General features: G+C 38.2%; 2 protein-coding genes across 2 annotated transcripts in view; both read left to right on the forward strand.

Annotated features, from left to right (window-relative positions):
• LOC123606985 (serine protease 58-like) overlaps positions 1-6,094 on the forward strand; it is a 79,003-nt gene extending 72,909 nt beyond the window's left edge. The window contains exons 6-7 of the transcript XR_006716597.1: positions 5,139-5,188; positions 5,985-6,094. The gene's annotated coding sequence lies outside the window, so the exon portion shown is untranslated. The remainder of the gene's footprint in view (positions 1-5,138; positions 5,189-5,984) is intronic.
• LOC123606984 (olfactory receptor 9A4) lies at positions 2,321-3,265 on the forward strand. The gene has a single exon (XM_045495932.1). It carries the CDS (start codon positions 2,321-2,323, stop codon positions 3,263-3,265), a length of 945 nt encoding a protein of 314 aa, XP_045351888.1.
• Positions 6,095-16,520: the final 10,426 nt, after the last annotated feature.

Below are 16,520 nucleotides of genomic sequence, written 5' to 3' on the forward strand. Positions count from 1 at the left end.
AAAGTTGAGAAATTCCTGAGTAGGAGTGTTTAAGTTTTCCCAATGCAGAGAACTTTTCCGGGATCTAAAACTTGATTATCCTCAGGAGGGAAGAGTGAAAGTTTCTTCAGCTTTTCCTTGACTACATCCCTACTGTGTCTCTGAACCTGTGCAAATGATTCTCCAGTGTATAACTGTCCTTGGGGATGGATAAGATAGAAAAGGAAGGAGGCAGAGAGAATGAGGGGGAGGGAGATAGCTAGATTCCTCTCAGCACTACTTCTGGACTTTTTCCTGAGCTCCTGGGTGTGGACAGTGTTCTTCACCATGAATGGAGACAGCAGGAGCTGCCCTTGTCTCCTAAGCATGGCTCTTTACTAGCTGTGGGAGCCTGCATGATGCCTGAAGTGCAATAGAACTTTCCAGTCCAGTCCGTTCCCCACAGGTGAGTGTCTTCCAGGTATGCCCCTTGGTGAAGGAGAGAGTTACCAGAGCATTAGCAGGGGGAGGGCCTAGGTTTGGCTGCCAGGTACAATAAGGACACCTAGAGCCTGAAGAGTGGATTAAGGTAGCTGCAGGTTAGATGGCCCTCCATCAAATCATCCCTCCGTAGCAGAGAGCAGCTTCACGGTGCCCAGTGCTGGCGATGAGCACACTCTCTGCCATCACCTCAGTTCCTGTTCTCTCATATCTCTTCATCTCTTCCTTTTATCTGCTTGCCTTCTTGTGGGGGATCTCTGGGAAGAGAGATTGCAGGTTGGCTGGGCAATGCTTTAGAGAAAAGTGAATGGAGGGAAAGGTAGAAAGGTTGGGTACTCTTTGTTTATTCATTGGTTTGTTCTTTAGCCTGTTAATTGATAAAGTCACTTAAAAATATTCATAGAACACCTACTTTGCCAGACTCTGTTCTTGTCACAGGTGATAATACAAGAAAGCTAAAGAACTTGCTTCAAGTTACTTAATTCTAATGTGGGATTTTGAGGATGATAAACTAATAAACAATTAAACACATAATATGGTTTGAGCTACTGATGAGAGCCAATAGAATAAAAATACAGCCTAACAAGGTTAGAGAGTAAAATTGTGCATGTAGTGTTTTGAAGGGGATGTGTGGGAACGTGCTGTGGAGAGGAGATATTTGAGCAAGGACCTGCACGTGGTGAGGGAAGAAGTCCAGACCTCCTGAAGAACTCAGTATGATTTATATTGATGTCTTCTAACATTTTCTTACCCTAGGGCTCTAGAGAAAATAGAAGGTCGTAGATAAGCATATGCACTCTTTGAGTTTTCCAAGTTGCTCTATCGGACTGAGACCATTGCAGTTTGGTTAGAGCGACAGGCTGCCCATTTCGAGGTTTTGTCTCTGTCTGGAACTAAACATTTGAGACCGGGGGAATATGGAGGATTTTGCCTCTATATCACCACTGTTTTCTTGTCTTCTGGTCCCAGGGTGGAGACTGCAGTACAGACAGGACTTCCTTCTGGCACCCGCCTCCCCATTGTCATCTACAGAACAGAGGAATAAAAGATCTCAGAGTTAGAGGTCACTAACAGGGAACTGGAGAGGCCCTTCCTGCCTGGAGGATATACATTCACGGATATGAGAAATGGTGGATGCCTTTCATCCTGAGAATAAGGAGGGAGAAGTTGATAATCCACACCACGGAGCCAGCTTCCAGAAGTCAGGAAAAGACTCCATATTTTGTCTCAAAACAGTTCTTATGACAATGTCCTAGATAGGTCCCACTTGCTAACAACACTGCAGAGTTCTTAGTATAATTGAGGCAGAAGCTTAAAATGAATATAATGCAAATGGAACCTATGTTAAAGGATACAAACAAAAGAAGTAATCATGTCTTTGTGTGATTGGCTAAGGCTGGGATTCTTTGAACTGTTGAAATGTAGCAGGAGTTTGCAGGACATGGATACAAGAGGCAGAGAAGACACTTTTGGGCACTGGAGATGAAGTGTTGGTGGCATGTATGAGCACTTTGTGACCGGGGAAGCGAATAGAATGGCAGGGCAGGGCAGGGTTGGAGGCAGGATGGCTGGTGAACTGGGAGACGGGTACATACTGGGTGGGTGGGTTTTCATGCCTCAGGTGTGGTGTTGGTGGCTACTGCTCATCTTCTTGGGCATTTACGTTTACCTTCATAAGTTACACATATCCTTCATGAAACATTTAACACCAACCTTGTATAAAATAGTAGCATTATGTTGTGAAGTCTAGGAGTAGGATATATTTCCTCATGTTGGAATTATCTTGAATCTTCCTGTGATCAGAAACTTGTTTTCTCTCTTTGGTCTTTAGATTCCACAAGGAACAAGAGCTCAGAACTAAATGTTGGGGAATCACTCTAGTGCCACTGAATTTTATCTCCTTGGCTTCCCTGGTTCCCGAGAACTACATCATATTCTCTTTGCTATCTTCTTCTTCTTCTACTCAGTGACATTAATGGGAAACACGGTCATCATTGTGATTGTCTGTGTGGACAGACGTCTGCAGTCCCCCATGTATTTCTTCCTTGGTCATCTCTCTGCCTTGGAGATCTTGGTTACCACTATTGTCGTGCCCGTGATGCTTTGGGGGCTGCTGCTCCCTGGGATGCAGACAATATCTCTGGCTGCATGTGTCACCCAGCTCTTCCTGTACCTTTCTTTGGGGACCACAGAGTTTACATTACTGGGAGCGATGGCTGTGGACCGTTACGTGGCTGTCTGTAACCCTCTGAGGTACGACATCATTATGAACAGCCGCACCTGCATCTGGGTGGTCATTATGTCATGGGTGTTTGGGTTCCTTTTTCAAATCTGGCCAGTTTATGCCACATTTCAGCTTACCTTCTGCAAATCAAATGTGGTGAACAATTTCTTCTGTGACCGAGGGCAATTGCTCAAACTGTCCTGCAACAGTACCCTTTTTATAGAGTTCATACTGTTCTTAATGGCTGTTTTTGTTCTTTTTGGTTCTCTTATCCCTACAATCATCTCGTACAGCTATATCATCTCCACAATCCTCAAGATCCCCTCAGCCTCTGGCCGGAAGAAAGCCTTCTCTACATGTGCCTCTCACTTCACATGTGTCGTGATTGGGTACGGCAGTTGCTTGTTCCTCTATGTGAAACCCAAGCAAACTCAAGCAGCTGATTACAATAGGGTGGTGTCCTTGATGGTTTCAGTAGTTACTCCTTTCCTCAATCCCTTCATCTTCACCCTCCGAAATGACAAAGTCATAGAAGCCCTTCGGGATGGAGCAAAGCACTGGTGTCAACTATTCAGGAATTAGTCTTAATTATTATGGATTTTATAATGCTCGGAAAAAACATACTCCTCTTTGATCTGCATCATAACCATCATCAAATATTCTGTGTGCAACAAAAGCCTTTTAAGTTATGGTCATGGTTTTTAACATGGTTGTTTGTTATTAAAAATTCACTTCTTTTTAAACATATATCTATACGTGTATACATATGTGTGTATATATATATATAGTTATAGATATAGATATACATACTGTTCTCAAAATATGATACATTTCACAATAAAAGTTAAAAGTTAAATGTAAAAATAATACATGTATGTGTGATATTTGTATTTCTGAACAGGAAAAGCTAGGAAAAATATTCCCCAACTGCAGAATGGAATGACTACTCATTTCTAGGTTGCTGATTCATCTCTTCATGTGATATGTCCTGTGGTTTAGGTTCTCTGGCCATGTAAGCTCCCTATTCCTTCCATGACTCAAACATATTCTCTCTCTCTCAACAGATAAAACAAGACGATTCTTTCACTTCTATAAATGTGACATTTCTAATTTCAATGATAGATGTGAAGACCTAAGACACTGCCCTCAATAACCTGGGGATCTTGTTGAAATGCACATTATAATTCAGAGGTCTGGACTAAGGCTGGAGAGTCTACATTTCTAATCAGCTTCAGCTGATGTTGATGCTGTTGGGGGTGAGGGTGAGGGTCGAATTACCTCTGCCCTTGGTTTCCTGTTCCAAAGTCTGTTGCCTTAGTACTTCTCTGCATATTTTCTTGGCTGACATAATTCCACAATTCTGGACACCATTACAATCCCAGGAATGGTTGTTTTTTAAAAGACACATTTCTAATTGGTGGGCTTCCTCAGGGTGTGGGAGGAAGAGCTAGATAAGGTGGTATTCTCTCACCTGAAAGCACCCACATCATGGTGCCTGCTGCCCAAAGGATGTGGGACAACAACAGAGCTGCTGTGACAAGGGAGAGTTGGCCCCGTGGGTCCCTGGGCTCTGGAGGAGTGTAGAGAGGGCAGAGGAAGAGGCAGCCTCTGGCCCCTCTCACATTCCTCAGTCCTTTCAAGGTTCATGTTACCTGGCCCCTGATTCCTATCCCCTTCAATTGTTCATCCTCTCTTGCCCACTTTCTTTCCTGATTCTTCTTTGTAGCTCTCTTTCTGTGGCTCCAGTTCCCCATTTCACTTTTGCATTCCTCGTTGCCTTTCCCCCTCATGGACCAAGCTTAGCGTGCTGTCATCCAGCTTCCCACAAGGCAGCCCTTGCGCCTCTCTGCAGGCACAGCAACCTCACTCACTCTTCCCCTAGTCAGCCCCTCTTTGGTTCCAATCAGTGATTCCCTTTCTGATGTCATAAGCACACATTTTATCCACTATGGCATTTTTGTAATAACAAAATATTGGTAACCGAATGGATATCAGTAGGTGACTGGTTAAATAAATTGTTTCACTCATACAATGAAATACTATGCAGCCATAAAAAGAATAAAAAACCTCTTTCTGCAATGATTAGAAATGATCCCCAGGCTGTATTGTTAAGTGAGAAAAGCAAAGCACATGGAACTTAGTATTCACTTTTGGGTAAGAAAGAAGTAGAAATAATATTCATATAATAGTATTCATATTTGCTTGTGGACCACATTGTAGGAAATTAAGAAGTAATTACTTGTAGAACTATGGACAGATAGAATGGGAAAAGAATGAGACTTTTCACTGTTTGCCTTCTAATATTCTCTCTGTTTTTGTTTTTTTTTTGTAACCATGTGTAGGTATTGCCTATAAAAATAAAATAATAAATTTCATTTATGTACTTTAAGGGATGTAGTAATTCAATCTTACCTTTTTATTTATTCAAATATTTATTTATTTTTCTCTTATTCAGGAGCACCTGCTTATTTATATGAATACATTTCTCTAACTGGAAGATATTTGGTAAGTGGAGCTTCTGTTAAATTAAAATATTTTGGAAAATATTCCTGGAGCATAACATAGAAGCCAGGAGCTCAAGAAGAATATCAAGAGAAGGAGGCCTGTGTAGAAGTGACTATATGCTTTCTTGAACTTGGGGTCTCGGTTAGTGTGTCTGATAGGGAAGAAATATCACTCTCAGCAGAAGAGAAGAGGGTGTTCCATTCTAAAGAATCTTGCTCTGTCACACAGTACTTACTTATTTGTATACTAGGTAATTAGAACCAGAGAGAACTATCCATCTAGAGCTCCATACTCCAAAGCAGTATAGCACTGAAGTTAAATACTCGAGAAGCCCAGTGCCTAAACTCCCTATCCCCAACTTTTCAGGCAATAATTTTCTGCTATGCTGAATACTTCTCTCTACTTCCCAAAATGGATCGCAGAAATGCTTGATGTATATGTATAATGTGAACAATAATAATGATATTAACAACCAATACTTCATATTATGCATGTCAGGAACACTTTTCACATCTAGCCCTAGGGATTCCCTGTTATTTCACCAAAAAGGGACCTACTTGGCATCCAAGTCCATGCATGGACAGCCCAGAAATTGTGGGGAGTTACTCCCAATTGGATGTAATATGACCAATGAAAGTAGACACCAGTAGATAATTTTTCCCCTTTTCCCCTCTGAGGGATAGTTATGAAACAGAGTTTATACATATCCTAAGGTGTGAGTACTACCAAAGATCACACAATTAGTTGCACTTAGGGGCAGGAAGCTTGATAAAGCATCCTTTTATTGGTTTTACAGTGTTCCATGGTTCATATCTTTTGTCATTCATGCCTGCCCTCATGGACTGCATTCCCCAATGAATAGCCGATAAGTCCTTGGCCTCCTGAGGAACCCAAGCTAAGAAATACTGCTTAAGTCTCACTCTTTAATTTTTACTACTAAACAAGTCATTTAAGTCATATAAGAACTCCCGAGGGTAACTACTATTATTACTCAAGGAACTCTGGCACAGAGACAATAAGTGACTTACCCAAAGTCACATTGTTAGTATGCAAAGGCCTAGGATCCAAACCTAGGCAGTCTGGCTTCGGTTTATTCTCTTAACCACTATGCTAGATATCCTACAGTGCTACATCATGAAATGCTAATTGTTTATCTTTATCTGAGCTACTTGTTATTTATTCTTATATCAGTCAGGATAGTCTAGGTTATGTTGTGGTAAAAGTAGTCTCAAGATCCTTGTATCCCACAACAACAAATGCTGGTTTTTGTTCCCATTGTTTGTCTGCTATGGGTCAGTTGCTCCTCTGCTCCCTATCATCTTCATTTTAGTTGAGGCTAATGGGGCAGTCTCTAACTGGGACTTGGCTAGTCTTGAGATAGTGGGAAAAGAGTATGGCAAATCATGGTCAGATTCACCAAAGTAAGGGACCAGGCCAAACTTGCTGTCAGTGTTAATGCCTAATTTCAACCTAGAATATAAAATTTTATATATATATATATATATATATATATATATATATATATATATATGTATATGTATATATGTATATGTATATATATATGTATATGTATATGTGTGTATATATATATATATATGTATGAAAAAATTAACTTTATATGTTGTAATTTTCTTGGATTGTTATAGTCTGTTTCTTCCATAACCTAGATACATTCTTATACACAGTGTAAAGAAGGGAAAAACTCATCTGATATTTGTCTTTCTCTGACTTATTTTGCTTAGCATATTACTCTAGTTCCATCCGTGTTACTCTAAATGGCAAGATTTCATTCTTCTTGATTGCTGAGTAGTATTCCATTCTATATATATGCCACACCTTTATTCATTCGTTAGTCAATGGACATTTGGGCTCTTTCCATAATTTGGCTATTGTTGTTAGTGCTGCTATAAACATTGGGGTGCGTGTGCCCCTTTGAATCAGCATTTTTGTATCCTTTGGATAAATACCTAGTAGTGCAATTGCTGGGCGATAGGGTAGTTCTATTTTTAATTTTTTTGTGGAACCTCCATACTGTTTTCTAGAGTGGCTGTACCAGTTTGCATTACCACCAACTGTGCAAGAGGGTTCCCCTTTCTCTGCATCCTCTCTAACATCTGTTGTTGCCTGAGTTGTTAATTTTAGCCATTCTGACAGGTGTGAGGTGGTATCTAACTGGGGTTTTGATTTGTCTTTTTCTGATGATGAGTGATGTTGAGCATCTTTTCATGTGTCTGTTAGCCATCTGGTTGTCTTCTTTGGAAAAGTGTCTATTTATGTCTTCTACCCATTTCTTCACTGGATTGTTTGGTTTTTGGGTGTTGGGTTTGATAAGTACTTTATAGATTTTTGGATACTAACCCTTTAAGAGATATGCCATTTGCAAATAATCTTCTCCCATTCTGTCAGCCTTTTAGTTTTGTTAATTGTTTCCTTCACCGTGCAGAAGATTTTTGTCTTAATGAGGTCCCAATAGTTCAGTTTTGCTTTTGTTTCCCTTGCCTCTGGGATATGTCTAGTAGGAAGTTGCTGCAGCCAAGGTCAAAGAGGTTGTTCTGTCTTCTCCTCTAGAATTTTTTTAAGTTTAATTAATTTATTTTGAAAGACAGAGAGAGAGAGAACAAGTGGCGGAGGGGCAGAGAGAGAGAGAGAGAGAGAGAGAGAGAGAGGATCCCAAGCAGGCTCCACACTGTCAGCACAGAGCCCGATATGGCGCTTGAACTAATGAACCATGATGACCTGAGCTGAAATCAAGAGTTGGACGCTTAATTGACTGAGCCACCCAGGCGCCCTTCTCCTCTAGGATTTTGATGTTTTCTTGTCTCGCATTTAGGTCTTTCCTCCATTTTGAGTTGATTTTTGTATATGGTGTAAGAAAGTGGTCCAGGTTCATTCTTCTGCATGTCACTATCCCGTTTTCTCAACACCATTTGCTGAAGAGACTGTCTTTTTTCCATTAGATATTCTTTCTCGATTTGTCGAAGATTAGTTGACCATACATTTGTAGGTCAATTTCTGGGTTCTCTATTCTGTACCATTGATCTATGTGTCTATTTTTGTGCCAGTGTCATACTGTCTTGATGATTATAGCTTTGTGATACAGCTTGAAGTCCGGGATTGTGATGCTTCCAGATTTTTGTTTTCAATATTACTTTGGCTATTTGGGGTCTTTTCAGGTTCCATACAAATTTTAGAATTGTTTGTTCTAGCTCTGTGAAGAACGCTGGTGTTATTTTGATAGGGATTTCATTGAATATGGAGATTGCTTTGGGTGGTATCAACATTTTAACAATATTTGTTTTTCCAGTCCATGTGCAGGCTTTATTTTTGAGGTGATCATTGCAAATATCTGTGAATATACCAAAAAGCATTTAATTGTGCAGTTTAAATGGGTGACTTTTGTGCTATGTGAATTATATCTCAATAAACTTGTTAAAAATAGTATGTTAGATTGTGAAAAAGTTTTATGAAGAAAAGTGAAATAGGACTGTATGGGACCATCTATTGAGGGAGTCTTGAAATTTTAAGTAGGGTTGTCAGGGAAAGCTTGAGAGAATGAAGTACAAAGCCCTTTGGATGCCCATTACAGAACACCCCAGGCATAGTGAACAACAAATGGAGAGATCCTTGGGCAAGCGTAGGTAAAGATGCCGGAATGGAGCAAGTATAGGGAGTGTAAGAGCAAATTCAGTCAGAGAAGTAATCAGGATTTAGATCATACAGAGCCTTGTAAGCTTTTAAAAGACTTTTGCCTTTTCGAGGAGTGAGTTGGAAAGTATTGCAAGTTGTTGAAAAAGAGTGACAGAATCTGTCCAATGTTTTAATGAGATTATTCTGACTGCTATGTAGACAGTTGATTAAAGGCCAGTAAGAGAGAAGGAGGGAGACCACTTAGGAGATTATATCAGTTAGCTTCTGCTATATAAGAGCTAAGCATAAAACTCCAGGGGCATACAACAATAAACTTTTATTTTTATGCATTAGGGCTTCAGCATATCTAGGCCAGGCTCAGCTGGTGGTTCTGCTAATCTCAGGTCAGCTTGTGTGTGAGTCTAAGGGTTGGATGGCAGGTGGCTGGTCTAGGCTGGGTCCACACTGATGTTTCAACTGGGGTGTCTCTCCTCTTCTTCTTGGCACCAGCAGGCTTACCTGAGCACTTCTTCCTCTGATAGCGGCAGGACACAAGAAAACACAGATGGAAATACTAAAGGCCTCCTAAGGCCTGGGCTGAGAACTGGCACACTGAAGTTTCGGTCTCATTCCTTTGATCAAAGCCAGTTACATGGAAGAATCCAGAACCAATGTATGGAGAAGTGCATCACTTGAGGAAATTAGGGCAGAAAGGGGTTGACCAATACAGCCATAGTGTTTCTCTTGCCTCTCTGAACTTTAGACAGGCTTCTTCCTGACTCCAGACCCTTGCCATCCCTATTCTTAGATTATTTACTTTAGAGCACTTATAATTGTAAATTCTTTTTCTTCACCCTTTACAGACTCAGGAGCAGCTCAATGTGCTTACCCCATTGATCAATCTCTCCATTAAGGTACTTCAGTACTTTTCTGGTAGCACATCTCAGGGCTTAAAAACTCTCCCATTCTTTGTTTTAGTGGAGTTGAATTCAGGCTGAGTTCTGGCCCCCCTGTCCTATTGCAGTAACCTTGGATAAAGTCTTCTAGGCCTGTTTAACTTTGTCTGGGGGAAATTTTTGCTTTGATGGGTGAAAAGTGAATATTTTCAATAGTCTAATTTACCACAAAGACTGTTACAATGATGTAACCTAGAGATGATAAGCACCTGGATCAGAATGAAAGCAGTGAAGGAGTGGACTGGTCTGTTTTTAAATACACTCGATCCTTGGGCAACATGGGTTTGAACTGCCTGAGCTCCCTTATACATGGATTTTTTTCAATAAATATACATAATGTACTGTAAATGTATTTTCTCTTCCTTATGATTTTCTTAATCATATTTTCTTTTCTTTAGCATAGTTTGTTGCGAGAATACAGTATATAATACATATAACATATGAAATATCTGTTAATCAGCGTTCATGTTATTGGTAAGGCTTCTGGTCATTAGGAGCTAAGGTTTTGGGGAGTCAAAAGTTATATGTGGATTTTTGACTATGTGACTGTGTGAGGGGTTGGTGTCCCAAACCCCAAATTGTTCAAGGATTCACTGTATGTATATTTTTCTCTCTCTCCCTAACATATATCTATTTAATCCATATTTTCCTAGCGGCAATAGGATTTGTTTTCATATGATATGTAAAAAACCAGTGCGCTAATGATTATATATTTTCTGGAAATATTTAACTGGAGAATATCAGGAGTCCAGTTATGAACAAAGTAAGCTTGAGATGTCTACTGTTAAATATCTAAGAATATGTTGAGGAGGCAGTTAAATATAAAACCCTGGAGTCCAGGGCAGTTCAAGTTGGATATAGAAATGTGAGCCAAGTGAGTGTAGGTGGTATTTAAATCTATGAGAATAGTTGAGTGACCAAAGGAAGCCTATAGATACAAAAGAAAAAAAATAATGCAAATGACAAGGCTCTGAGTTTTTATGATTAGAGACAAGCAAATAGATAGGAATCAACAAAGGAGACGGGGGACTAGTGGCCACACACCTAGACACAAACCAGGAGAGGAGGGTGTCTCAAAAGCTCAGTGGAGGATGTTTTTTAAGGAGTTGATGAAGAATGTCACATGGTCCTTGGAGATCAAGTAAAGTGACACCTAAGAATTGACCACTAGACTTAGCTATTTGGAGGTCATTGATGACTTTGATTGACATTGTGATGACCTCACAAGCGAAATTCTTGTGAAACACTTTCTCTATCACTCTGAAACTCAGGGAACATCAAAGTGTTTTATATCCTCAACTTCTGAATGTTTCACTGATCCTCATGCTTTATTTGAAACATACATCCTCTAAGGATGCCCACAGCTCCTCTGATGTCATGATTTTTTTTCACTCCTCTGAGCCTGGGTGTGGGTTAGGTGTCTTTCTTATTTATTATTACCTTCTTATAACCACCATGCATTTCCCCCACCCTTGGCTTTAAGTTTTGCCTAGCTTTGAAGCTGTTGTTCTACCAGCCATTTTTTCCCTGCTCGTTGCAGTCATCTGCAAACCTTTGGGCCATGTTAGCTAATTTTTAAAAAATATTTTAATATCTAGATCACCATCATTTTCTATACTTCTACTGTTGTCTAACTAATTCTGGTTCCCAAAGACTTCTGACCTCATCACCTAATACTCTCTTTATCATTCATTGTGTTACAAACATAGTAGCCTCCTTGGTATTTCTTGAATCCACTGAGAACAGTCTTGTCCCAGGACCAGGTGGAATTACCCAAAATATTTGTATGAAGCAGTTTCTCACTTGCCAGAAATTACTTCTTCAAAGTCACCTCAAGGAAGCTTCCTCTAAACACTAAATGAAAAATAACAAACCTACACCTACACTCTAACAGTCCTTGTCCCCCTATAATTCTGCATTTTATTCATAATACTTATTACCACCTAATACACATTAATTAATTTATTTATTGTTGGTATCATCCCACTAGATTATATGCTTTGTGAGGACAGATACTTTGTTTTATTTTCTGCTGTATCCTTAGTACCTTAAAATAGTGCTTGGCACTAAGTTGTTTTTTTTTTAATTTTATTTTTTATTTTTTAAAATTTACATCCAAATTAGTTAGCATATAGTGAAACAATGATTTCAGGAGTAGATTCCTTAATGCCCTTACCCATTTAGCCCATCCCCCCCTCCCACAACCCCTCCAGCAACCCTCAGTTTGTTCTCCATATTTATGAGTCTCTTCTGTTTTGTCCCCCTCCCTGTTTTTATATTATTTTTGTTTCCCATCATTTATGTTCATCTGTTTTGTCTCTTAAAGTCCTCATATGAGTGAAGTCATATGATTTTTGTCTTTCTTTGACTGACTAATTTCACTTAGCATAATACACTCCAGTTCCATCTACGTAGTTGCAAATGGCAAGATTTCATTCTTTTTGATTGCCGAGTAATACATCGCACTCATTATATGCTTTGTGAGGACAGGTACCTTGTTTTATTTTCTGCTGTATCCTTAGTACCTTAAAACAGTGCTTGGCACTAAGTTTTTGAGAGATTAGGTAATTTCTCCAAGGCTTCCCAAATAGTAAATGAACAGAACAAAGATTCTACCAATAGATATCTAATTTAAGGTGTATGTTTTTAACTAGTACATTCTACATCATTTTGGCAGTATCATGGTAATACAAGATTAGTTACAGCTAAATGATTCAGTATTAATCAGAGACCATCATACAGGAGTGAGAGGAAGGATGCTGAGCATCATCTGTCTGTAGCTTCAGGGCTTTGGAACAGAGAAGCAAAGCTCCAGGCAAGATGGTAGATAAAAGGGTAAAGGTCAGAGTGAATTATTCTAGAGTAAGTGAGTTACACTTCAGGAGAAGCAACTGTTGGCATGCTTAGTTTACTCAAAGCCACAAGATAAATCATGTCACATTATCCTTAAGTATCAATTTTATTGATGGTAAGTAAACATTGTGCATATTAAAGCAAATCTATCTTCTTCAATTTCTTGCATAAGCTTTCTATAATTTTTAGTATACAGATCTTTTACCTCTTTGGTCAGGCTTATTACTAGGTATTTTATGGTTTTCAGTGCAATTATAAATGGGATCGATTCCTTTATTTCTCTTTCTGCTGCTTCATTTTTGGTGTATAGAAATGCAACCAATTTGTGTACATTGATTTTATATCCTGTGACTTCAGAGGTTCTAGCCATTTTTTGGTGGAGTCTTTCAGGGTTTCCATGAAATGGAAAAACATTCCATGCTCATGGATTAGAAGAACAAATATTGTTAAAATGTTGATACTACCCAAAACAATCTACACATTCAGTGCAATCCCTATCAAAACAACACTAGCATTTTTCACAGAGCTAGAACAAACAATTCTAAAATTCGTATGGAACCAGAAAAGACCCCAAAAAGCCAAAGTAATGTTGAAAAAGAAAACCAAACCTGGAGGCATCACAATCTCAGACTTGAAGCTGTATTACAAAGCTGTAATCATCAAGAAAGTATGGTGTTGGCACAAGAACAGACACATAGATCAATAGAACAAAATAGAGAACCCAGAAATGAACCCACAAGTGTATGGCCAACTAATCTTCCAAAAATCAAGAAAGAATATCTAATGGGAAAAAAAGCAGTCTCTTCAGCAAATTGTGCTGGGAAAACTGGATAGTGACATGCAGAAGAATGAACCTGGACTGCTTTCTTACATCATACCCAAAAATAAACTAAAAATGGAGGAAAGACCTCAACGTGAGACAGGAAAACATCAAAATCCTAGAGGAGAAAACAGACAACAACCTCTTTGACTCCAGCCATAGCAACCTCTTACTTGACATGTCTCCAGAGGCAAGGGAAACAATAGCAAAAATGACTTATTGGGACCTCATTAAGATAAAACGCTTCTGCACAGTGAAGGAGAAAATCAGCAAAATTAAAAGGCAACTGACAGAACGGGAGAAGATTATTTGCAAATGACGTATCACATAAAGGGTTAGTATCTATAAAGTATCTATAGTATCTATAAAGTTAGTATTTATAAAGTATCTGTAAAGTTAGTATCTATAAAGTTAGTATCTATAAAGTATCTATAGTATCTATAAAGTACTTATCAAACTCAACACCCGAAAAACAAATAATCCAGTTAAGAAATGGGCATAAGACATGAATAGATACTTTTCCAAAGAAGACATCCAGATGGCTAACAGACATATGAAAAGATGCTCAACATCATTCATCATCAGAAAAAGACAAATCAAGACCACAATGAGACACCACCCATCTGTCAGAATGACTAAAATTAACAACTCAAGCAACAACGGATGTTGGAGTGGATGCAGAGAAAGGTGTCCCGTCTTGCTCTGTTGGTGGGAATGCAAACTGGCACAGCCACTCTAGAAAACAGTATGGAGGTTCCAAAAAAAATTAAAAATAGAACTACCCTATCGCCTAGCAGTTGCACTACTAGGTGTTTATCCAAAGGATAAAAAAATGCTGATTTGAAGGGGCACATGCACCCCAATGTTTATAGCAGTGCTATCTACAATAGCCAAATTATGGAAAGAGCCCAAATGCCCATCGACTATGAATGGATAAAGAAGATGTTATATATATATATATATATATATATATATATATATATAATATTTGTATTTATGGAATATTACTCCGCAATCAAAAAGAATGAAATTTTGCCTTTTACAACAACATGGATGGAACTAGAATGTCTTATGCTAAGTGAAATAAGTCAGTCAGAGAAAGATAAATATAATATAATGTCACTAGTATGTGGAATTTAAGAAACAAAACAGATGTCCTGGTGCTTTAATGAAATCACCTTTATGTACCAAACAACAACCACAACCACAACCAAAATAACAACTACAAAAACAGAGATGACACAAACCATAAGAGACTCTTAAATACAGAGAACAAACTGAGGGTTGCTGGAGGGGTGTTGGGTGGGGGGAATGGGCTAAATGGGTGATAGGTATTAAGGAAGGCACTTGTTGGGATGAGCACTGGGTGTTATATGTGTGATGAATCACTAAATTCTACTCCTGAAACCATTATTACACTATACATTAACTAACTTGGATTTAAAAAAAATCAAAATAAGATAAATAAAATCTTGTTTCAAAATAAAGATTTTAGGAGAACTTCTTTGTAAAAAGAAAAAAAAAGCAAATGAACTTTGTAATAGACACTAAAGAAAATCTAAATAAATTAAGATACATATCAAATTCAAGGATAAAAGATTTAACATCATATGTAAATTATCCCAAAATTTATCTATAGATTCAATACTATAACAATCAAGATTGTTTTCATGGAAGTTTGTAAAGGTTTTCATGGAAATTGGTAAACCAATTCTGAACATTATTGGGAAGTGTAAATGGCCAAGGATATTCAGAATTTTCAGTATTTCCTAGAAATGAACAAGCAGGGGGTGGGATTTCCCCTGACAGATATCAAAATTGATTCTGAAGCTGTAGTAATGAAGACAGTATGAACCTAAAGAATAGACAAATCAATCACTGTAATGAAATAACATCCCAAGAGAGACCCATATTATATGAATCATTGGTATGACAAAAATGAGGAAAGGAAGAGCATTACATGGAGCTGGAAAAAAGGTATCCATATGGCAAAAAGTAAAATTGAATCTTATATCACACTATACACTAAAATCAATTCAGGATGGATCAAATTCATAGGTCAACACTTAAGCTTTAAACCCTTTGGAAGAAAATGTTGGTGAATATCTTTCAGATTTTGGCATAGAGAAAGGGGCTCTTAACCATTATACAAAAAGAGATGATATAAAAAAAAGATAGATATACTTGACTTTATTAAAACTAGGAACTTGTACTCATCAGAAGATACCTTAGAGGAGGTGAAATGGCAAGTGACAAACTGGGGAAGATATTCTCAATTAACATAACAAATGAAGTATTATATAAAGAACTTCTAAAAATCATTTTTAAAAGTGCAAACAACTCAGTACAAAAATAGGCAAATATTACAAATACACATTTTATGGAAAAGGAAATTCTTTCTATATCTATGTATATCCATATCTATATCTATCTTCAATAAACCTATAAAGAAATACTCAACCACCTTAGTTGGGGCAGAGACTGCTAAGTGATCATCAAACATTTCTTCTTTTTATTCACACAGCTAAAATAAAATTTCCTCTCTTTTTGCAGATAAGAGTGGCCATGTGAATGAGTTCTAGCCAATGGTATGTGAGTAGAAGTGATGTACACAACTTCCAAATCTAGTCCCAAGGACTTCTTCATGCATATTCTTCTCTCTCTCTTTCACATACATCCTTGAGGCCATATGTTGAAGATAGAAAACATTCTACCAACATAGGTTCCTAAATGATCCTGTGGAGCAGAGTCTGTGCCTTCAGTAGTCATAATACATGACTATACATTAATGAGAAATAAGCTTTTATTGTGATCAGCCACTGAGCATTTGTAGTTTGCAATAGCATCTGGAACTACTCTAAATAATACATTAATGATTAGGGAAAACAGATTAAGACCATTGAAAATTGATATAATCTCTTTGGAAACTATTCTGCATTATCTTTTTTTTAAATTTTTTTTAACGTTTATTTATTTTTGAGACAGGGAGAGACAGCATGAATGGGGGAGGGTCAGAGAGAGAGGGAGACACAGAATCTGAAACAGGCTCCAGACTCTGAGCTGTCAGCACAGAGCC

The sequence above is a fragment of the Leopardus geoffroyi genome, chromosome A2, assembly GCF_018350155.1.
Source record: "Leopardus geoffroyi isolate Oge1 chromosome A2, O.geoffroyi_Oge1_pat1.0, whole genome shotgun sequence".
In the NCBI taxonomy this organism is placed as follows: Eukaryota; Metazoa; Chordata; class Mammalia; order Carnivora; family Felidae; genus Leopardus; species Leopardus geoffroyi.